Genomic DNA, 24,449 nt, shown 5'->3' on the forward strand with positions numbered 1-24,449 from the left:
AGCACTGTACATTGCAGGCCTCCTCAGATCCCTGTCCAGAGCACTGTGCATTGCAGGCCTCCTCAGACCTCCATCCAGAGCACTGTGTATTGCAGGCCTCCTCAGACCACCATCCAGAGCACTGTGTATTCCAGGCCTCCTCAAACCACCATCCAGAGCACTGTGCATTTCAGGCCTCCTCAGACCACCATCCAGAGCACTGTGCATTTCAGGCCTCCTCAGACCACCGTCCAGAGCACTGTGTATTGCAGGCCTCCTCAGACCACTGTCCAGAGCACTGTGAATTGCAGGCCTCCTCAGACCACCATCTAGAGCACTGTGCATTGCAGGTCTGCTCAGACCACCATCAAGAGCACTGTGCATTACAAGTCTGCTCAGACCACCGTCCAGAGCACTGTGTATTGCAGGCCTCCTAAGACCACCATCCAGAGCACTGTGCATTGCAGGTCTCCTCAGACCACAATCCAAAGCACTGCGTGCATTACAGGCCTCTTGAGAGTCCTGAATTACGACCTTCCAGAGCACTGTGTAGCATTTCTGTCCTCCTCAGATGACCGTCCAGAGCACTTTGCATTGCAGGCTTCCCGAGTCCTGACAGTCCAGAGGACCACAGCATTTTGTATTACAGGCCTCCTGAAAGTCCCGACTTACGGCTGTCCAGAGCACTGTGCAGCATTTCAGGCCTCCTCAGATGACCGTCTAGAGCACTGTGCATTACAGGCCTCCAGAGTCCCAACTGTCCAGAGGATCAGAGCACTGTGCAATACAGGTCTCCTTAGACCACCGTCTAGAGTTGTAGTTTGCTCAAACCCGAATACCATAAATAATAACAGATTACATTTTCTCCAGGAATATAGGAGTTTGGAAATTCTAGAGAAATCCTTTAATAATGCATCACAATGTAACCACACCCATTCAATTTTAGTCAACTAAATATGACTAAAAATAAAACAATTGCTGATTACTAAAATTGCGACTAAAATAGAATTTTAGTCAAAAGACGAAAACTAAAACTAAACTTGATGCCAAAATGAACACTGGTCGATAGGCAGTGCAGGAATATTCTTATTGGTCGGTTCTTTCAGTTTTAACTCCAGCCATGCAGGCCGGGTGCCAGCGGCCCAATCACAATCCTCCTACCAATGGCCAACTCAGCTGGCCAAAACCCATCAAAGGCTGCCTGGGGGATCAATGGGCACTTACATAAGTAGGAGCGAGGAGGAAGGCGCCTGGCGCTTTTTTTCCGGCAGCGAGGTCTCTCCACCGCCGCAGGCGTGGCGCGTTTTACTGTGCGAAAGTGCGTACGCCGCCACTTATCAGAGGTGAGCGGATCTTGAAGGAACTTTCGGCGTTCTCTTAGTAGATGAAAAACGCTTTCTCTCCCGCCACCCGGCTCTCAAAGGCAGGTGCGGCGGCGTCCCGCGCGTTTTGAGGTTAGAGGTCCTCGCCGCCACGATTACACATAACTCTTTGTTCGTCTTCCAGAACAGCGGGGAACATTTCCTCCGGTTCCTTAACTGCCCGGCAGGAGAGTTCACTTTTTCCATCGTTAACCTCGCCCGTCCCCGTGCATTATATCAAGGCATTGTGTTCCTGACGCTGCCGCGGCGGGCTGTTGCGTACAGGTGGATACAGGCGGATTAAATGGGCTCCGGCGCAGCACGATCAACTGAAGCCAGAAGAACTCAAAACCTTTTTCTTTTTTTTTCGCTTTTTATCTCGTCTCCTGAATAGAGGAGATCGTCAAATGTCAAGGCTGGAGCGCGGTGCGAGGAGGGCGGACTGTCTGACGCTCCCCCGCCGCTCGCTAGGTAGATAGCCGAGCCTTGATGCTGCCGGAGGGTGGATCCGGTAAACAAAATAACAAATGCACCCCATTGATCGCAGACAAAGAGGGATTGAAGACAGATCTGTCTGCCGCTCTGCCTTTGTTCATTCGCCTTCAAAGAGGAGCGCGGCGTGGAAGCCATACAGAGAGACGCTGGACTGGGGGGTTCTGGGTAAAAAGAGGAAAAAAAAAAAACTTTCCAAACAGGCTAAATGAACAGAAATAGAAGATAGATGGAAATAATACCTCCGCAGAGGTCAGGGAGCGATACTCTGCAGAAGATAACAATAGGAAGGGGGGTGGGATGGAGCAATGCTCTGCAGTGAGAGGTCAGTGAGGGAATAATCTGCAGAATACCTACTACAGGAGACAGTTAGAGTCTGCAGACATAATACAGCAGATGGTCAGAGACTGCAGACATACATAGTACAGGAGATGATCAGAGACTGCAGACATAATACAGCAGACGGTCAGAGACTGCAGACATAGTACAGGAGATGATCAGAGACTGCAGACATAGTACAGGAGACGATCAGAGACTGCAGACATAGTACAGGAGACGATCAGAGACTGCAGACATAGTACAGGAGATGATCAGAGACTGCAGACATAGTACAGGAGATGATCAGAGACTGCAGACATAGTACAGGAGACGATCAGAGTCTGCAGACATAATACAGGAGACTGTCAGAGACTGCAGGCATGGTACAGGAGATGATCAGAGACTGCAGACATACTACAAGAGACGATCAGAGACTGCAGACATACTACAGGAGACTGTCAGAGACTGCAGGCATGGTACAGGAGATGATCAGAGACTGCAGACATAGTACAGGAGACGGTCAGAGACTGCGGATATTATACAGGAGATGATCAGAGACTGCAGACATAATACAGCAGATGGTCAGAGACTGCGGATATTATACAGGAGATGATCAGAGACTGCAGACATAGTACAGGAGACGATCAGAGTCTGCAGACATAGTACAGGAGATGATCAGAGACTGCAGACATACTACAGGAGACGATCAGAGACTGCAGACATACTACAGGAGACGATCAGAGACTGCAGACATACTACAGGAGACGATCAGAGACTGCAGACATACTACAGGAGACGATCAGAGACTGCAGACATACTACAGGAGACGATCAGAGACTGCAGACATACTACAGGAGACTGTCAGAGACTGCAGGCATGGTACAGGAGATGATCAGAGACTGCAGACATAGTACAGGAGACGGTCAGAGACTGCGGATATTATACAGGAGATGATCAGAGACTGCAGACATAATACAGGAGACGATCAGAGTCTGCAGACATAGTACAGGAGACGATCAGAGTCTGCAGACATAGTACAGGAGACGATCAGAGACTGCAGACATACTACAGGAGACGATCAGAGACTGCAGACATACTACAGGAGACGATCAGAGACTGCAGACATACTACAGGAGACGATCAGAGACTGCAGACATAGTACAGGAGATGATCAGAGACTGCAGACATAGTACAGGAGATGATCAGAGACTGCAGACATAGTACAGGAGATGATCAGAGACTGCAGACATAGTACAGGAGATGATCAGAGACTGCAGACATAGTACAGGAGATGGTCAGAGACTGCAGACACAGTACAGGAGATGATCAGAGACTGCAGACATAATACAGGAGATGATCAGAGACTGCAGACATAGTACAGGAGATGATCAGAGACTGCAGACATAGTACAGGAGATGATCAGAGACTGCAGACATAGTACAGGAGATGATCAGAGACTGCAGGCATGGTACAGGAGATGATCAGAGACTGCAGACATAGTACAGGAGATGGTCAGAGACTGCAGACATAGTACAGGAGATGATCAGAGACTGCAGACATAATACAGGAGATGGTCAGAGACTGCAGGCATAGTACAGGAGATGATCAGAGACTGCAGACATAGTACAGGAGATGATCAGAGACTGCAGGCATGGTACAGGAGATGATCAGAATGCAAATGCAGTGAAAAAAAATGAGTTTGGACAGAGTGTGACATCAAAGAGCTCTGTTTATATTATAAAACAATCCATGTGTTATCTTTAGTAATGATAAATAAAGCTGATAATGTTTCATTGGTCTCACCTGATTTGTGGGACTTCTCACAGTGCAGAGTTTGGTTCTCTCTCTTCTGGTCACTGTCCCGGACATCACCGATATCAACCAATCAGCACTCACCTCACACTGATCTGGGTGACCCAAACTGGTGGCAGTTGATTACTATGGAGCAGTACACAGACCCGGGGTGTGAAATTCTCTCATATACCGCTATATAGAATGTACGCTGCCCTGCTCCAACCCTCCGCCCTTCTCCCCTCCACTAGGTTCTTACCTCCTCAGGATTACCTCTGATTGGCCCCTCTGCCATTCAGGGATCTCCTTCTCCCTCCCACTAGGTTCTTACCTCCTCAGGATTACCTCTGATTGGCCCCTCTGCCATTCACGGATCTCCTTCTCCCTCCCACTAGGTTCTTAACTCCGATTGGCCCCTCTGCCATTCTGGGATCCCCTACTTCCCCCAATAGGTTCCTACCTCCTGGAGATTCCCTCTGATTGGCCCCTCTGTCATTCAGGGATCTCCTTCTCCCTCCCACTAGGTTCCTACCTCCTGGAGATTCCCTCTAATTAGCCCCTCTGCCATTCTGGTGTCCTCTTCTCACCTCCACTAGGTTCCTACCATCCCGGGAGTCCCTACGATTGGCCCCTCTGCTATTCTGGGATCCTCTTCTTCCCCCTAATAGGTCCCTACCTCCTCCAGATTCACTCCAATTGGCCCCTCTGCTATTCTGGGATCCCATTCTCCCTCCCACTATGTTCTTACCTCCTCAGGATTTCCTCCGATTGGCTCCTCTGCTATTCTGGGATCCCCTCCATTACATCCCATCTTCCCTTCCCTGGGTATTGTACCCCTCAGATCCCTTCCCCCGGGCCCGGCTTACCAAGGTCCCACACTACACAGGTTTCCAGCTCTGCAGATCCCTTCCTTGCTTCCCTTGGTCCCTACTCCTCAGGTCCCCTTCTCCTGTCAAAGGATCCCCTCAACTCAACCATCTTGAGGGCACCTCACCCTTCCCTGGGTCTCCTGGAACTTTATCTCAGCAACTGTTCAGCGGGGGTGCTGAGTACATTATCTGCAGCCTGAACCCGTCGTGAAAATATGGAACAGCAAGCGAGTGAAGAAGAGCAGGTAAAGCGCGTAGTCACGGGAGAACGATGGGAGGAAATAAAGGGACACGGAGAGCCATGAGTCACAAAATTGCTGTTTAATCGGAGACATGAAGAGTAAGGCATCAGACAGGACACGAGGCCGAGCTACAACAACGTGGCACACAGCACAGACATCAGACGCAGTCCTCCCGCTACAGACCGCCAGCCTCAGCTACATGGAGGTGGGGGAGGGGCAAGGTGTCTTATCGCCATCGGAGGGGAGTACCACCCTTTCTCCCATAAAAGAAACAAAGTGCCAGTCGCTGGTGGGTGGAGCTTACCCAGGGGGAGGAGTCTCAGGTGGAGGATCCCTAACGGGGGACATGCAATGCTCACACTGGTCTTCTCTATTAGGGTACGCGGCCCCCCCCTGCGGGACAATGGCCTCCCTGCGAGGGGAGGGGTTAGAAGGACTCTACATTTTATTAAGGCTAAAATTGGTGAAATCAGAAATAAAATATCCAAAAAGCATCAATTGTACCCGCAAAGATTGGCACTACACCTACCTGACATCTGTATTTATATTACCACCCCCCAAATGCTCCACAGAGCCAATCAGGATCTCCTGCATTCTACAGTGCTGTCATCCAAACATGTTTCACACACTGGGGGCTGAAGAAGGGGGGGGGGAGAGAGGCTGGGGGGGGGGTCAGGTTAGATACTGGAAGGAGGAGTTTAAGTACTGAAGGGGGAGTGGTTTAAGTATTAGTGGTTATAGGGGGAGACATCTAGGTATTAGAGGCTAGAGGGGGAGGGGTTTATGTATTTGAGGAGTATGGATATAAAGTCTGTGGGGGAGGTGCTTAGGTACAAAGGGCTGGAAGGGGAGGAGTTGAGATACTAGAGGCTGGAGGGGGAGGAGTTGAGATACTAGAGGCTTGAGGGGGAGGAGCTGAAATACTAGAGGCTGGAGGAGTTGAAATACTAGAGGTAGGAGGGGGAGGAGTTGAGGTACAAGAGACTGGAGGGGGAGGAGCTGAAGTACTAGAGGCTGGAGGGGGATGAGTTGAAGTACTAGAGGGGGAGGAGTTGAGATACTAGAGGCTGGAGGGGGAGGAGCTGAAATACTAGAGGCTGGAGGAGTTGAAATACTAGAGGCTGGAGGGGGAGGAGTTGAGGTACAAGAGACTGGAGAGGGAGGAGCTGAAGTACTAGAGGCTGGAGGGGGAGGAGTTGAGGTACTAGAGGCTGGAGGGGGAGGAGCTGAAGTACTAGAGGCTGGAGGGGGATGAGTTGAAGTACTAGAGACTGGAGGGGGAGGAGCTGAAGTACTAGAGGCTGGAGGGGGAGGAGTTGAGGTACCAGAGGCTGGAGGGGGAGGAGTTGAGGTACCAGAGGCTGGAGGGGGAGGAGTTGAGATACTAGAGGCTGGAGGGGGAGGAGTTGAAGTACTAGAGGCTTGAGGGGGAGGAGCTGAAATACTAGAGGCTGTAGGAGTTGAAATACTAGATTCTGGAGGGAGAGGAGTTGAGGTACCAGAGGCTGCAGGGGGAGGTGTTGAGGTACCAGAGGCTGGAGGGGGAGGAGTTGAGGTACCAGAGGCTGGAGGGGGAGGAGTTGAGGTACCAGAGGCTGGAGGGGGAGGAGTTGAGGTACTAGAGGCTGGAGGGGGAGGAGTTGAGGTACTAGAGGCTGGAGGGGGAGGAGTTGAGGTACTAGAGGCTGGAGGGGGAGGAGTTGAGATACTAGAGGCTTGAGGGGGAGGGGCTGAAATACTAGAGGCTGGAGGAGTTGAAATACTAGAGGCTGGAGGGGGAGGAGTTGGAGGTACCAGAGGCTGGAGGGGGAGGAGTTGAGGTACCAGAGGCTGGAGGGGGAGGAGTTGAGGTACTAGAGGCTGGAGGGGGAGGAGTTGAAGTACTAGAGGCTGGAGGGGGAGGAGTTGAAGTACTAGAGGCTGGAGGGGGAGGAGTTGAGGTACTAGAGGCTGGAGGGGGAGGAGTTGAAGTACTAGAGGCTGGAGGGGGAGGAGTTGAAGTACTAGAGGCTGGAGGGGGAGGAGTTGAGGTACCAGAGGCTGGAGGGGGAGGAGTTGAGGTACTAGAGGCTGTGAATGGTCACACTACCACCTGTCTATACTGTGCGGCAGGGTGTGCGAATCACAGGATTTGCTGAACAGAATCTCCAATATTTTGGCAGATAAGGCAGAACCCCACAGAGATCCTGGAAGGGTGAATCCCCCGCTGGCATCAAATGTTTTTCTGGCACTCCATTGGTGAGATTTCCCCCTCTGTAGCTCTCTGCAGTCTCTCTCCTCCTGCTGCAATCTCCAAACTGTAACAATAATAAAACCTGCTGTTGGGAGTGAGACCTCCATGTCAGCTGATGACGGTGCGAGTTTTATGCCCCCCCCCCCCCCACCCCCCGGGGAAGAGAAGCGAGGATAACATAACATTGCTACTGAAATGCCCCAAAATCCCCCCCTCCCCCCTCCATGTGAGTTCATGGTTCTTCTGTGTGGCGCCCCCTTCAGTCTGATGCCCCTTTCTGCAGAGCTTTACCCCCAGGTGGAGTATGGGGGAGGGGGGGGGGGAGAATGGCACTGTCCTCCATCATCGTCGTCCAACCAGTCTGCAGTCACTCGGAGGACTCGAGGCCACCGCTGTGATATTGTGAACACAATGTATCGGCTACAGGTATGCTGAACCACTTCACCGCTGGGAGGGCCCCTGAGCCTCTAGGGGCCCCCTGGCTGTAAAGGATTCTGGGTGCTTTTGGCTAATAGTGCTGTGCTTGAGTGAGAAGGCGGGGGAGGGTTGAGGGGGGGTCCGGTCACCCCCACCCCCGCTGGCAGTGATCTGGTTAATGGTGAAGGCGATCGCTCGGTTGGTAGCGGATCCTAATGCACTTAGAGGGGCTCCTGGCCACAGTATATGAGAAGAGCCCCATTCCCGGGAGCGTCCATAGGCAGCGTGCCGCTAGCCAGCTTTACCTTCTTCTATGATGTGCTCCCAGGGGCAGATTACTTCCTGCACAGAGTCCTTACAGGCCAGCTGATTGTCCTCCTCCTCCTCCGAGTCAATGGGGTAGATCCGACTCTCCGCTGGGATGTCCACCTTTATCTGGAAGAAGCTGCAACCCAGAAAAGTCCAATTATTCCTAATTACTGAGCAATGCGGCCCCTCCATACAACACCTGCGAGGCCCGGGGTGGCTGAATCGAGGAATACACACTATATACCCAGAAGTATTGGGACGCCTGCCTTTACACACGCATGACTTTTAATGGCCCCCCCCCCAGTCTTAGTCCGGAGGGTTCAATATTGAGTTGGCCCTTTGCAGATATAACAGCTTCACCTCTTCTGGGAAGGCCGTCCACAAGGTTTAGGAGGGTGTCTATGGGAATGTTTGACCATTCTTCCAGAAGAGCATTTGTGAGGTCAGCCACTGATGTTGGATGAGAAGGTCTGGCTCGCAGTCTCCTCTCTAATTCATCCCAAAGGTGTTCTACAGGGTTGAGGTCAGGACTCTGTGCAGGCCAGTCAAGTTCCTCCACCCCAAACTCGCTTATCCATGTCTTTATGGACCTTGCTTTGTACACTGGTGGGCAGTCATGTTGGGACAGGAAGGGGCCGTCCCCAAACTGTTCCCACAAAGTTGGGAGCATGAAATTGCCCAAAATGTCTTGGAAGAGTTCCCTTCACTGGAACTAAGGGGCCAAGCCCAACCCCTGAAATGCAACCGCACACCATAGTCCCCCCTCCTCCCACTCCATAATCCCCCCCCACCGCACACCATAATCCCCCCTCCACCAAATGGTTTGGACCAGTGCACAAAACAAGGTCCATAAAGACATGGATGAGGGAGTTTGGGGAGGAGGAACTTTACTGGTCTGCACAGAGTCCTGACCTCAACCCAATAGAACTCCTTGTGGGCGTCCTTCCCAGAAGAGTTGAACCTGTTATAGCTGCAAAGGGCCAACTCAATATTGAACCCCTATGGACTAAGACGTTGTTAAAGTTCATGTGTGTGTAAAGGCAGGCGTCCCAATACTTTTGGTAATATAGTGTATATACCCCGGGCCCAAGGATCTCATACTGTCTGATGCTGCCGGATTTCTGAAGAGCAGAAGCTTGGATGTTCCTAGCTACAACCTGGTTCTGGGTCAGGGACAAGAGGGAAATTAAGCTACAGCATCAAAATGATAGCCAGGAAATGACAGGCCAAGCTTAGCCAGGCCAGGAGTCGGGCCAGATGGAGACAGGACAAGGTGGGCTGGGCCTGGACAAGACGAGCCAGGCCGGCCCGGGATAGAATAAGCCCTGCCTGGACAGGAGGAGCCAGGCAAGCCCTGGTGAGGACAAGGTAGGCTGGGACAAGACAGGATGAGCTAGGCCGGCCCGGGACAGGATAAGGTAGGCTGGGCCAGGACAGGACAGGATGGGCCAAGACAGGCTGGGCAGGACAAAGTAGGCTGGGACAGGACAGGATGAGCCAGGCCAGCCCGGGACAGGACAGGACAGGACACGCCAGGCCGGACCAGGACAGGACAAAATGGGCTGGGCAAGGATAGAATGAGTCAGGCTGGCCCAGGACAGAACAGAACAGGCCAGGCCGGCCCAGGACAGGACAGAACAGGCCAGGCCGGCCCAGGACAGGACAGAACAGGCCAGCCCGGGACAGGACAGAACAGGCCAGCCCGGGACAGGACAGGACAGAACAGGCCAGCCCGGGACAGGACAGGACAGAACAGGCCAGCCCGGGACAGAACAGGCCAGGCCAGCCCGGGACAGGACAGGCCAGCCCGGGACAGGGCAGGACAGGACAGGCCAGCCCGGGACAGGACAGGACAGGCCAGCCCGGGACAGGACAGGACAGGCCAGCCCGGGACAGGACAGGACAGGCCAGCCCGGGACAGGACAGGACAGGCCAGCCCGGGACAGGACAGGACAGGCCAGCCCGGGACAGGACAGGACAGGACACGCCAGGCCGGACCAGGACAGGACAAAATGGGCTGGGCAAGGATAGAATGAGTCAGGCCGGCCCAGGACAGGACAGAACAGGCCAGGCCGGCCCAGGACAGGACAGAACAGGCCAGGCCGGCCCAGGACAGGACAGAACAGGCCAGGCCGGCCCAGGACAGGACAGAACAGGCCAGGCCGGCCCAGGACAGGACAGAACAGGCCAGGCCGGCCCAGGACAGGACAGGACAGGCCAGGCCGGCCCAGGACAGGACAGCACAGGCCAGGCCGGCCCAGGACAGGACAGGCCAGGCCGGCCCAGGACAGGACAGGCCAGGCCGGCCCAGGACAGGACAGGACAGGCCAGGCCGGCCCAGGACAGAACTGGCCAGGCCAGCTCAGGACAGGACAAGATGGGCTGGGCAAGGATAGAACGAGTCAGGCCGGCCCAGGACAGGACAGAACGAGTCAGGCCGGCCCAGGACAGGACAGAACAGGCCAGGCCGGCCCGGTGACAGGACAGAACAGGCCAGGCCGGCCCGGTGACAGGACAGAACAGGCCGGCCCGGGACAGGACAGAACAGGCCGGCCCGGGACAGGACAGAACAGGCCGGCCCGGGACAGGACAGGACAGAGCAGGCCGGCCCGGGACAGGACAGGACAGAACAGGCCAGGCCGGCCCGGGACAGGACAGGACAGGCCGGCCCGGGACAGGACAGGACAGGCCGGCCCGGGACAGGACAGGACAGGCCGGCCCGGGACAGGACAGGACAGGCCGGCCCGGGACAGGACAGGACAGGCCGGCCCGGGACAGGACAGGCCGGCCCGGGACAGGACAGGACAGAACAGGCCGGCCCGGGACAGGACAGGACAGAACAGGACAGAACAGGCCGGCCCGGGACAGGACAGGACAGAACAGGCCAGGCCAGCCTGGGACAGGACAGGACAGAACAGGCCAGGCCGGCCCGGGACAGGACAAAACAGGCCAGCCCGGGACAGGACAAAACAGGCCAGCCCGGGACAGGACAGAACAGGCCAGGCCGGCCCGGGACAGGACAGAGGAGAGGGTGGGCTGCACAAAGACAAAAACGAGCCAGGCCGGCCTGTAACAGAAAAAGCCAGGCTGGGTCGGGACAGGTCAGCCCCTCTCCCTCTTCCCTCAGCTCTCACGACTTGCTATGGTCCTTGATGCAGCCCACCTATAATGTGAAGGGACTGGACAAAAAGGATACATGAAAGTTGTTGTTAATGACCATTGATGAGCCATCATGTGGATCCTGCAGATTCAGCAATTTGAGTCATTGACAAGTACACAGAGAACGTCTTTCCTCTGATGTTCCTGATCTGCATGCTTATCTCGGGTCAATGACTCCAAGTACCAAAGTGAGGATAACCATGACAGTCAGGCGGCCTCAGGAAGGCAACAAGTCTACTTTAACCCTTGGTTAGATGCAAAGATGGCGTCTTACCGTCCATAGCTGAGCGGATCATGCAGTGAGGATTAACCGATGGCGGATGAATGCGGACACAATACAAACTGGACGCATGCATGCAGAAGACGGGGGACTTTTCTGAGGACATGTGAAGACAAACAAGCATGCTGAGATAACAATGCCAAGCAATGATCAGCCAACAGACAGAGAAATGCAATTCACAAATTGGACACAAGGTGTCACTAAGGACTGAAAATAGCCGAACCAATAAAATGGTGACAAAGCCACACCCACTAGGACTACATGCAGCATAATAGGTCCTTTTATATAGCTCCACTATACTTAGATGGCAAATAACGTTCAGATAATAAAAAAAATTGAAACTGAAATTCAAAAAAAAAAAAAATGAATCGAATAATGAAATATTAAATTCAATAAAATAATGAATATTGAAATTATTATTGAAATGAACCCGAGCCAATCTGAAATTATGGAAAATATTCTCATCATCATCATTACATCCACACCCCCCCCCCCCCCCACGTCAAGCACCTCTCTTGGGTGGAGCTTGTTCATTAAATGGAGATCAAACCCCACCTACGCCTCTCCTCCTGGGTGGAGCTTCTTCATTTAATGGAGATCAAACCCCACCTACGCCTCTCCTCCTGGGTGGAGCTTCTTCATTTAATGGAGATCAAACCCCACCTACGCCTCCCCTCCTGGGTGGAGCTTCATTTAAATTTGGATCAAACACCGCCTACCCCTCTCCTCCTGGGTGGAGCTTATTAAATGGGGATCAAACCCTATGTACACCTCTCCTACATGGAGCTTCTTAATTAAATTGAGATCAATTCCCACCTACGCCTCTCCTCCTGGGTGGAGCTTCATTAAATCTGCGTCAAACACCGCTTGCCTCTCTCCTTCTGGGTGGAGCTTCTTTATTAAATGGGGTTCAAACCCCACCTACACCTCTCCTTCTGCGTGGAGCTTCTTCATTGAATGGATATCAAATCCCACCTACGCCTCTCCTCTTGGGTGGAGCTTCACTTAAATCTGGATAAAACACCGCCTACCCCTCTCCTCCTGGGTGGAGCTGCTTTATTAAGTGGGGATCAAACCCCACCTATGTCTCTCCTCCTGGGTGGAGCTGCTTTATTAAGTGGGGATCAAACCCCACCTATGTCTCTCCTCCTGGGTGGAGCTTCATGTACATCTGGATCAAACCCCACCTACGCCCCTCCTCCTGGGTGGAGCTTCATGTATATCTGGATCAAACCCCACCTACGCCCCTCCTCCTGGGTGGAGCTTCATGTATATCTGGATCAAACACCGCCTATCCCTCTCCTCCTGGGTGGAGCGTCTTCATTAAATGGGGCTCAAATCCCAGCTACGCCTCATCCTGGGAGGAGCTTCTTCATTAAATGAGGATCAAACCCTGCCTATGCCTTTCCTCCTGGATAGAGCTTCTTTATTAAATGGGGATTAAACTCCACCTACTCCTCTCCTCCTGGGTAGAGCTTCAGTAAATAGGGATCAAACCCCACCCACACCTCTCCTTCTGGGTAGAGCTTCTTTATTAATTGGGAATCAAATCCCACCTGGGAATATCCTCTACCTGAACACGTCATACGAAGTCTGTGACAATACCAACATTCATGGTGATTGGTAAAAACTAGACATTTCATTTACTTCCTGTCTGGGTGACACCCTACAACACAGTGACATACAAGGAGTCACCAGGACAGGAAGTGAGGGGGGAAGCTCATATGAAGACCGATTTAGGTATTTATAGTATTTCTATACGCATTCAATGACTTGTTAAAGAGACAGGCTCAATGGGCAGAGTGGGGGTGCACCCCCAACAAGGAATGCGCCCCCTACAAGGTATACATCCTGAACTATGGAGGGAGTGGGCATTAATAGTAATTGTTGGGGGGGGGTGGAGTATCAGAAGACATGGTCACTCCACCCTGAATAGGTAGGTGAGAGTGTAATCCAGTGAAACTGCTAGTACACTAGTACTGGGCAAAAATCGAATGTTTTCTTTATATTTCCTCTACAGGTCAAAAGTTATTCACACAAAAAGAGTGACAATTGGATAAATGCAGAATGGAAAAATGTGTTTTGTTTCATTCGCGACAGATTCACGAGGTTACTCATTTTCCTTTAATTGGTTCATTTCGGAATACGTTTCATTTTTTGTTTGTTTTTTTTTTTTTGTTTTTTTTTAACAAATTCAAAATTTTCGGATCAACTCGAATTTGGATCGGTCAAAAAAATGAATCGACCAATTTGAATTCTGTGTGAAGAATAGCTGGTTAAGGAACATGCCGGGAAGGCAGTCGCTGCATCCTTCACAACCAAGGACTCATCAGTTGTCGGCATGCTTCCCTACCGCGAGCTGAAATGTAACGAATAAATAAATAATAATAATTCTATATAAATCCTGTATAATAATAATAATAGGAATTGTATTATTATAAAATGTTATTATAACATTTTAAAATAATAATAAATAAATTCAGAAAAAAAAAACTGCGTCCCCCCGTCCCCCCCAAAATCCATACCAGGCCCTTGGTATGATTTTAAGGGGAACCTGCACCAAAATAAAATAATAAACTTCCAAAAAAAAAAAAAAATGGCGTGGGGTCCCCCAAAATTCAAATTGTTTAGAAAAAAAAATGGAATTAGTTTCATTTTATTTCATATATTCGTTCTCTAAGAAATGTGTTTTCTTACAGAAGGAATAACCAAAAATGTGTCCGAATTTGAATTGAGACCGAAACGAAACGCACATGTCTATACTACATTATGGCCACTAGATGGAGAAAAGGATCACAGGAAATCAATACTGATCCTCAGCTCCATCTAGTGGTGAAATTGTGACATCTTCCCTATTGACTCTTTCTGGACAATTAACATTGAACCTGGAAAGAAAACAGCCCAGTAACATTCGATTTTGCCCCTATATGTACATTCAGTTTTCGCGGGATGAATCGCTCTGAATATTTTTATTTTATTTAATTCTTTTATAAAAAGGCACCCACTGTAACGAATAAAAGGCTGTCCTTGGTGAACTCTCCCCCACCCCAGTCTACTTACTTGGTCACCTTCCTGGACGTCTGCTGCAGCTGCTGCTCCAGTTCGTTGAGCGGCTGCACTTTGCCGTGGTTCACCGCCGGGCACTTGGGGGAAAGGGTGGCGAAGACGGGCGAGCTGGAGCACCCCCTCTTCAGGAGCTTGCTGAAGGACAGGGTGACTTTGGATTTTGGCACGGCCTTGATCTCCACCGGGACGGAGAGATGGTGGTTCCCGCCCGTCTCAGACTCCGACCTGAACGACGCCTCCGTGTTGTCGGTGGAAGACGAAAACTGGTAGTCCGAGTCGCCGGCCCCGTTGGCCTCCCATTTCCTCTCCATGCCCGGCGTGCTCTCTATAGCTACGCTGATGGGGGAGGGGCAGACAGCAGAGTTGGGCAGGGCAATGTGCGCGGGGGAGGGACTGGAGAGCTCCACTGTAGGGCGGCAGGACAGGAAGGGGCTGGTGGGGGATGGAGGAGCGCAGGTACCCGTGTAGACGGTCAGGTGGGGGATGGGAGCCGTGTAATGGCAGAGCTGTAAGGAGAGAGCAGAGGATATCACTAGGGGAACTAGGAGCGCCCCCTACAGGAGCATTCACTCACACAGACAACAGAACACATTTCACACATACAGTGTGCGAACAGAAATGACGGAAGACAAGAACGCAAAACGGAACGTGTTTATTGAACGTGAAGACAGTGAGGTCATAGAGAGGGAGGAGTCACTGCTAATAAAATACATAAAACTGAAGAAGAATACAAAATGTAACAGGAAAAAAAAAGAAGACAGCGATGTCATGGCAAGGGCGGAGCCACCATCAATAGAAATACATACAACAGAAAAGAATATAAATGTAACAGAAAAGACAGTGATGTCATGGAGAGGGCGGAGTCACCGCTAATACAATACATAAAATTGGGGAAGAATATAATTGTAAAAGGAAATAAAGAAGACAGTGATGTCATGCAGAAGGCGGAGTCACCGCCAATATAAATACATATAACAGAGAAGAATATAAGAATAACAGAAAAGACAGTGATGTCATGGAGAGGGCGGAGTCCCCGCCAATATAAATACATATAACAGAGAAGAATATAAGAATAACAGAAAAGACAGTGATGTCATGGAGGGGGCGGAGTCACCGCCAATATAAATACATATAACAGAGAAGAATATAACTGTAACAGAACAGACAGTGATGTCATAGAAAAGGGGAGTCATCACTAATATAAATTCAGATAACCGTGAAGAATATAAGAATAACAGAAAAGACAGTGATGTCATGGAGAGGGCGGAGTCATCACCAATATAAATAGATACAACGGAGAAGAATATAGCTAAGACCCCTTTCACACCGGGGCACTTTGCAGGCGCTACATTGGTAAAAATAGCGCCTGCAAAGCTCCCTGAAAAAGCCGCTGCTGTGTCTCCAATGCGAAAGTCCCGAGGGAGCGGTGCGCTGGCAGGACGCTAAAAAAGGTCTCGCTAGCAGCATCTTTGGAGCGGTGAAGGAGCGGTGTGTACACCCCTCCTACCCATTGAAATCAGTGGGGCAGGGCGGCTATACCGCCGGCATAGCGCTGCTGAAGCAGCGCTTTGCAGTGGTTTTAACCCTTTCTCAGCTCCTAACGGGGGGTAAAAGCACTCCGCTAGCGGCCGAAGAGCGCCACAAAAGTTAAGATAAAGCACCACTAAAAATAGGGTGGAGTCACTGCTAATATAATATATAAAATTGGAGAATAATAGAAAATGGAAAAAAAAAAAAAAAAGATAGTGATGTCGTGGAGAGGGCGGAGTTACCCCAATTTAAATACATTTATATTCTTCTCCAATTTTAAGTCTTTTATTGTTAGTGACTCCGCCCTCTCCATGATATCACTTTCCTTTCTGTTACATTTATATTTCTTTCAGTTGAATGTATTTATATTGGTGGCGACTCCGCCCTCTACATGACGTCACTGACTTTTCTGATACATTTATATTCTTCTCCATTGTGTGCAACAGAAAAGACAGTGATGTCATGGAGAGGGCGGAGTCACTACTAATAAAATACATAAAATTGGAGAAGAATATAACTGGAAAAAAAAATAAAAAATAAGATAGTGATGTCATGGAGAGGGTGGAGTTACCCCAATATAAATACATTTATATTCTTCTCCAATTTTATGTATTTTATTGTTGGTGACTCCGCCCTCTCCATGACGTCACGGTCTTTTCTGATACATTTATATTCTCCATTGTGTGTAACAGAAAAGACAGTGATGTCATGGAGATCGAGAAACCACCACCAATATAAATACATATAACTGTGAAAACTAGAAGTGTAACAGAAAAGACAGTGATGTCATGGAAAGGGCGGAGTCATCACCAATATAAATACATACAACGGAGAAGAATATAGCTAACAGAAAAGACAGCGATGTAATGGAGAGGGCGGAGTCACTGCTAATAAAATGCATAAAATTGGAGAAGAATATAAATAGAACAAAAAAAAAAATAGCCATGCCGTGGAGAGGGCGGAGTCACCCCAATTTAAATACATTTATATTCCTCTCCAAGCGTATGTCTTTTATTGTTGGTGACTCCGCCCTCTCCATATTGTCACGGTCTTTTCTTTTCTGATACATTTATATTCTTCTCCATTGTGTGCAACAGAAAAGACAGTGATGTCATGGAGAGGGCGGAGCCATCACCAATATAAAATACAGAAAATTAGAGACTACAGTAAAACCTTGGTTTGAGAGCATTTTGCAAGACAAGCAAAATGTTTTAATAAATTTTGACTTGATATACAAGCGATGTCTTGATATAAGAGTAGTGTCACGTCACAACTGAGTATAAGGCCCCATTCACACCTGAGCGTAGAAAAATTTGCACGATTTTACCACGATTTCGCAGCGTTTTTTGCTGTGTTTTGTCGCCAAAATCTGCCTAAAAAAAAATAAAAGAAATAAAAAAAAAAAAAAAAAAAGGTTCCAGAACTTGTTTGCGCTTCAGGCGTTTTGGAGTGGAGATGTGAACCGTCTCCATAGAGAATAATTGATTTTTTTCCCCTCCAGCGTTTTGTAGCCTCGGGCTTCAAGCCATAAAACGCTCTGGTGTGAATGGGGCCTAAAAGAGAAGAGAGGGCGCCTCTAAGTGTAGCAATATGGTTACAATGAAGGTACAACATTTAGCAACTCACATGGTTGATGATTAAAAGAGGCAGATGTAAGTATGCAGACGTCTGGGGTAAAGCTGTCCACATAGACCGTCCCCCGCTATCAAAGTCATCCTGACCACCCTACGCTCCACGAGCGCTTCAAGCCTCTACTGCGGGGGAGTCTTCCCGGTCACAATTGCAGACTGACATCGGTGAGAGCCGGCGTTTGTTGGACGGTCTATGTGGACAGCTTTACCCCGGATGTCTGCATCCTTAGATGTGCCTCTTAATCATCAACCATGTGAGTTGCCAAATGTTGGACCTTCATTAAATGTAACCAACCATAGTGCTACACTTAGAGGCGCCCTCTCTTCTCTTTTATACTCTGGAGCTCCTGTTGGATTTTGCTTGTAATCCCCTTGTGGAGGATTCCATTTATAGATGGAAATTTTATGGTCACACAACCAATCACATCGCTATAATCGTTTTATATGGGACTATAAACTGAAGGACTTATAAATAAACGGTTGTGGAACGAATCATCAGAGTTTCTATTATTTCTTATGGGGAAATTCGCTTTGATATACGAGTGCTTTGGATTACAAGCGTGTTCCTGGAACAAATTCTGCTCACAATCCGAGGTTTTACTGTATAAATGTAACAGGAATTAAATAAGGTGACAGATGAAAGAGCGGACATATTTTATCAATAAAGAACAACTCCGGGCACAGCCTCTTCTTCAGATGAGGAAGTTGGGGGGGGGCGGGGGGGGGGTCGAGTTTATACCGGGATGTCCGGCTTTGTGTGGAGCTTCAGAAGAAATCTGAACTGACATTTCAAATGGAAAAAAAAAAAAACACTTTATGGTTTATAAGACGACAAAACAGAGAAACTTCCCTTCATCAGGGATACAAATTCTATAAATGTATCACTTTCTATCATTTCATTATTCTTCACTATGAATGTTTTTGTTATGAACGTTGATTATTACTTCATATAATAAATCTCTATTCTATTCTTCCGTATAAAAGTGTTTTTTTTTTGTATTCTTTTCTATTCTTTACTATAAATGTTTTTTTTCATTATTCTGTAATTTCAATGTATTATTTTTTATCCATTCATGTTGTACATTTTGTTTATTCTTTTCTATAAATGTATTTTTTATCATTCTGTATAACCCCGATGAAGAGGTTTCTAGAAGCCTGAAAAGTGTCGGATTTCTGTTAACGTATTTTACTTGTAAATTGTCTGTACAAATTTCTCCTGCCTGTCCACATAAACCTGGATTATTGCTCTGCTGGAGGACTCCTCTCCTTCCTCTATAACCCTCCTCTCCTGAAATACTCTGCACTGCTGGAGGACTCTGCTCCTTCCTCTATAACCCTCCTCTCCTGAAATACTCTGCACTGCTGGAGGACTCTGCTCCTTCCTCTATAACTCTCCTCTCCTGAAATACTCTGCACTGCTGGAGGACTCTGCTCCTTCCTCTATAACCCTCCTCTCCTGAAATACTCTGCTGGAGGACTCTGCTCCTTCCTCTATAACTCTCCTCTCCTGAAATACTCTGCTGGAGGACTCTGCTCCTTTCTCTTTAACTCTCCTCTCCTGAAATACTCTGCTGGAGGACTCTGCTCCTTCCTCCATAACTCTCCTCTCCTGAAATACTCTGCTCCTTCCTCCATAACTCTCCTCTTCTGAAATACTCTGCACTGCTGGAGGACTCTGCTCCTTCTTCTATAACTCTCCTCTCCTGAAATACTCTGCTGGAGGACTCTGCTCCTTCCTCTATAACTCTCCTCTCCTGAAATACTCTGCTCCTTCCTCTATAAATCTCCTCTCCTGAAATACTCTGCACTGCTGGAGGACTCTGCTCCTTCCTCTATAACCCTCCTCTCCTGAAATACTCTGCACTGCTGGAGGACTCTGCTCCTTCCTCTATAACCCTCCTCTCCTGAAATACTCTGCTCCTTCCTCTATAACTCTCTTCTCCTGAAATACTCTGCTGGAGGACTCCTCTCCTTCCTCTATAACTCTCCTCTCCTGTAATACTCTGCACTGCTGGAGGACTCTGCTCCTTCCTCTATAACCCTCCTCTCCTGAAATACTCTGCACTGCTGGAGGACTCTGCTCCTTCCTCTATAACTCTCTTCTCCTGAAATACTCTGCTGGAGGACTCCTCTCCTTCCTCTATAACTCTCCTCTCCTGTAATACTCTGCACTGCTGGAGGACTCTGCTCCTTCCTCTATAACTGTCCTCTCCTGAAATACTCTGCTCCTTCCTCTATAACTCTCCTCTCCTGAAATAATCTGCACTGCTGGAGGACTGCTCTCCTTCCTCTATAACTCTCCCCTCCTGTAATACTCTGCACTGCTGGGGGACTCTGCTCCTTCCTCTATAACTCTCCTCTCCTGAAATACTCTGCACTGCTGGATGACTGCTCTCCTTCTTCTATAACTCTCCTCTCCTGGAGGACTCTGCTCCTTCCTCTATAACTCTCCTCTCCTGAAATACTCTGCTGGAGGACTCTGCTCCTTCCTCTATAACTCTCCTCTCCTGTAATACTCTGCACTGCTGGAGGACTGTGCTGTGATGTGCAGTGGTCGGGAGACATGACAGGTATATTGCGCTGTGATTTGCTGAGCGGAGTTTTTGTGGAATAAGAAATGTGATAACTTGGAAGTTTCCTCTCCTATCTCTACACTCTAACAGCCTGTCCTAGAAAGGTGAAGCCATGGCGCCCTCTAGTGGCGAGTTCTAGAACTGTAGAAGTCTTTCCATTTCTAGACCTTCTCTACGTTTTTCCCTCTCTCTCTGAAACTACATGGGATGTCACCGTGATATTTATGGGGCCCCCGAGTTTAGGTGGCCTTTGGAGCCGCCTGGTTTGGCTGATTCCTGCGGTCTAGTTTGCTCATGACCTGCGTGATGTCCACGGTGTTGGCTGCCTCTTTGGCTTTGGCCTCTTCCTCAAGCTGCCGCAGGATCACCGGGCTGGGGCTGGACCGCCGATGTCTCCGCATGAACGGGAAATTACTGCTGTGGAACAAATGGGACATTTTATTCAATCGGACCCGTCAGTAACTTTACAAATCTCCATGAACCAATCCCGACACCCCACAATATACAAGACAAGAATGATTGATTTTGTACGTTTGCCCCACCTACAAAGAAACGATCGTCTATCATTTTATTGGTCGGTTTATTATAACAGTGAGAGAATAACAACCAAAATATCATCTCCAATATCATTCCCAACGTCATCTCCACCATCATTCCCAACGTCATCTCCACCATCATTCCCAACGTCATCTCCCCCATCATTCCCAACGTCATCTCCACCATCATTCCCAACGTCATCTCCACCATCATTCCCAACGTCATCTCCACCATCATTCCCAACGTCATCTCCCCCATCATTCCCAACGTCATCTCCCCCATCATTCCCAACGTCATCTCCCCCATCATTCCCAACGTCATCTCCACCATCATTCCCAACGTCATCTCCCCCATCATTCCCAACGTCATCTCCACCATCAGTCCCAACATCATTCGCAACAACCTCTCCACCATCAGTCCCAACATCCCCAAAATCATCGCCAATATCATTCCCAACGTCATCTCCACCATCAGTCCCAACGTCATCTCCACCATCAGTCCCAACGTCATCTCCACCATCATTCCCAACGTCATCTCCACCATCATTCCCAACGTCATCTCCACCATCAGTCCCAACGTCATCTCCACCATCATTCCCAACGTCATCTCCACCATCATTCCCAACGTCATCTCCACCATCATTCCCAACGTCATCTCCACCATCATCTCCACCATCGGTCCCTCGCTTCTCTGCCTTTTGGCTAAGATCAAGTGAAGTATGGACTATAGCCCTTAGGGGTGTCTCTGCTTCACAGTTAGGACGTTGAGAACCACTTGTATCTATCCAAGCCATTAGGTCCTTGTGGGGTACCCTCTGCTCGGCCTTGTAGGATTGTTGATTAAATTCAGCTTCACCTACTTGCTGCTATTGGGCCAGAGGCTTGGCCCCCACAAGGAACGAGATTGCGGTCTTCCCTCCTCCCCCCCCTCCTCCGCATTACTACCTCCGGGCAGTAGATGCAAGAGCCTTCAGAGCGAAGACGTTGAGGAAACCAGAAGGAAGCCGCCGAAAGAACACCTGAAGCGACTTCCATCTCCAAGACGATGGGGAAGAGCGAGAAAAAGACCGGGAAGACCGGAAAGAACAAGAGGAACCCCCGCTCCAGCCACTTCCTCCGAGACCCCCGAGGATGTCGCGGCCTCAACATCCACCCCCAACCCGGCCGGTGTTAGCCAGCCGAATCCAGCCAAGCCTTCCCCCCCTGCAGACGGGCTCCCTACCCTGGAGCCTTGGATGAAGCAGACGGTCGTGCTACAGCTGAAGGAGGTGGACGGAAGGGTCCCCGACATGACCCCGGAGATCTTCGGAAAGAAGATGATCCTGGAGCAGGGGTTCAGCAAAGCGGAAACGCTTTCGGTACAGGCCTTCACAAGAGGTATATTCTTTATAACTTTTGTGTCGTTCCAGGTCTGCAGAAGGTACTGGGATATGGTAAAGGCGAGTGGTCCCGAATCCCCCTTTTGTAAGTTCGCTGCGAACTGCCCCATAACACGGGACGAGAAGTGGGTGACGGTGACATGAGGAACCCCCATACCTCAGGTAAGGACATAGCCTCTTACCTCCAGAGGTTCTGCACCGTGGTGAAGGACCCCGTCCGAATCCTCGATGCCAACGACTTCTGGATAGGTAAGTGGTCAGTACTCTGCAAGTTCAGGAAGGACCCTTCGGGGGACATCCTGCACCTGCAGCCATGCTTCTCCCTGGGCAACTCCGCAGGCATCCTTTTCTACCCCGGTATACCCTTCACCTGCAACAGGTGTAGCAACACCGGACACATGGGGAAGGACTGCAAAGAACTTGCTTGCAGGTTCTGTAGGGTCACAGGCCACGAGACCAAGCATTGTCCGAGGTCCAAAGCCTGCAACCTCTGCGGAGCGGCTGAGCACGTGTTTAAACACTGCCCCCAGCGGTCCCGGTCCTACGCTGGCGTCCTGATCCAGGGCAAGCCATCCGCCAGCACCGGGAAGAAGCAGCCGGAAAAAGAACCACAGAAGAAGACTGGTAAGCCCACCCAGGCCACAGCCCCTGCCCCAACCCCTGTCTCCAGCACCCCCCCACCCACCACCTCTGTGCTGGAGGAGACCCCCCCACCCTTCCCCCACCCACCCCGGACCTGTCCTCCCTGGAGGACTTCCCCACCCTCCCTTCCACCCCCACCAGTGGACCCTCAGGAAGCCAGAAACGGAAGCCTAGGAGTCCAACAGCAGAGGAACCCGCTTCCTCCACTAAAAGGCCCACTGGCGACCAGCGTGAAAGCGAGGGACCAGAGCCAATAGTGGAGGACCTCGAGTCAGCGAGGGAGGAGGATAAGGACGTGGGGGGGGGAGGTGGAGGTCATGGCCGTCCCTGAGCCTGACCTCCCCTCCGACCTCCATGTCACCATCACCCAGACAATGATGGATGCTGTCCTGGAGGAGCTCGGCCTGTCTGAGCAGAAAACAGGACAAGCAGAGGAGGCAATGGAAGACCCCCCTCCGGGGAGGTAAGTTCGGTCCCTTGCTGACTAGACCTCATACCCTTTTTCATTATGGCAGAGATCTCTGATGTCTACATGCTCCAGGAGTGCGCACTTTCTCCTCTGAGGAGGTACACCCATCTGACCTCCCAGTGGACCCTCGGTCCCTCCTACTGGTCCGGGGGTGGCGATTGTAAGTCTGCAGTTGTAGCCATTCTTGTCAGGGGTGGGCGCTTCGCGGTTGACTCCATCCATGAGCTAGTCTGTGGCCGTCTTCTGGTCATAGACGGCTCGTGGGTGGGAGAGCCAATTAGGCTCATCAACGTGTACGCCCCCCCAGATAAGAGTGAGCGGCTGGAACTTTTCCAGACCCTGCGGACCCAACTCGTCACCACCAGGGCAGTAGTAATCGGCGGTGATTTTAACTGTCCGATAGAGGAGGACGGGCGCAGCTCCAGCATGTATGCAAAACTTGATGCTACATCCAGGCTGCTCAAGGAGATGATCTCGGAGGCTTCCCTGCAGGACGCCGTGGGATCCATAGGGAAAGGTACCGTGAACTACTCATGGTGCCGTCCCGATGGATCAGTGCGTTCCAGGATTGACTTCGTGCTCACTTCAAGAGCAGTCAAGCATCGCGATTTCTCCATGATCCCCTGCTTTTTCTCTGACCACAGGGCTATTCACTTTCGGGGCGACCTGGGCGAGGGCTTTGCCCGCGGACCAGGCTCCTGGAAGCTGAATAGCACCCTGCTGGAAAATGAGGAACTGATGGGGGAACTCCGGGAGGCCTATGCCACCTGGACGGAGGAAAAGCGATTCTTCGGAAGGGTAAGTGACTGGTGGGAGTTTGTGAAGGTCAAGCTACGCAGCTTCTTTCAGGCAAGGGGACCCCAGCAAGTGTGTGCCAGGAAGAAGGAACTCAGGAGACTGCAACGTCAGTTGCAGTCCCTGCAGGACCTTCACCACTGTGGCTGGGACGTTAGGCAGGACCTGGAGGACACCAAGAAGAGCCTGAAAGGGCACTTTGAGGAAGAATCCAGGCACATTGTCTTCCGTGCCAAGGTGGAGAACCTTGAGAAAGGTGAGAAGTGTAATTCTTTCTTTTTCAGGAAACTCCACTCAGGACACACACCCTTGTCTGAGCTGCGTGACGAGACCGGAACACTCCAGAAGGGAAAGGAGGCTGTGATGCAAGTGGTCAGC

General features: G+C 50.3%; 1 protein-coding gene across 3 annotated transcripts in view; it reads right to left on the reverse strand.

Moving 5' to 3' along the window:
- Positions 1-5,116: 5,116 nt before the first annotated feature.
- The window catches only part of RGS9 (regulator of G protein signaling 9), a 91,598-nt gene continuing 72,265 nt past the window's right edge, over positions 5,117-24,449 (reverse strand). The window contains exons 17-20 of one of the 3 annotated variants that reach the window (XM_077460668.1): positions 20,550-20,667; positions 14,511-15,022; positions 11,445-11,546; positions 8,008-8,147 (exon numbers count right to left, since the gene is read on the reverse strand). In XM_077460668.1, the coding sequence (XP_077316794.1) occupies positions 11,477-11,546; positions 14,511-15,022; positions 20,550-20,667 (700 nt within the window). In that variant the 3' untranslated portion in view covers positions 8,008-8,147; positions 11,445-11,476. Of the gene's footprint in view, positions 8,148-11,444; positions 11,547-14,510; positions 15,023-20,549; positions 20,668-24,449 lie in introns of all 3 variants that reach the window. The other 2 variants (XM_077460667.1, XM_077460666.1) reach the window with 2 other exon arrangements.

The sequence above is a fragment of the Lithobates pipiens genome, unplaced genomic scaffold, assembly GCF_037356315.1.
Source record: "Lithobates pipiens isolate NorthernLeopardFrog02 unplaced genomic scaffold, aLitPip1_a1.2 Scaffold_28, whole genome shotgun sequence".
Classification (NCBI taxonomy): Eukaryota; Metazoa; Chordata; class Amphibia; order Anura; family Ranidae; genus Lithobates; species Lithobates pipiens.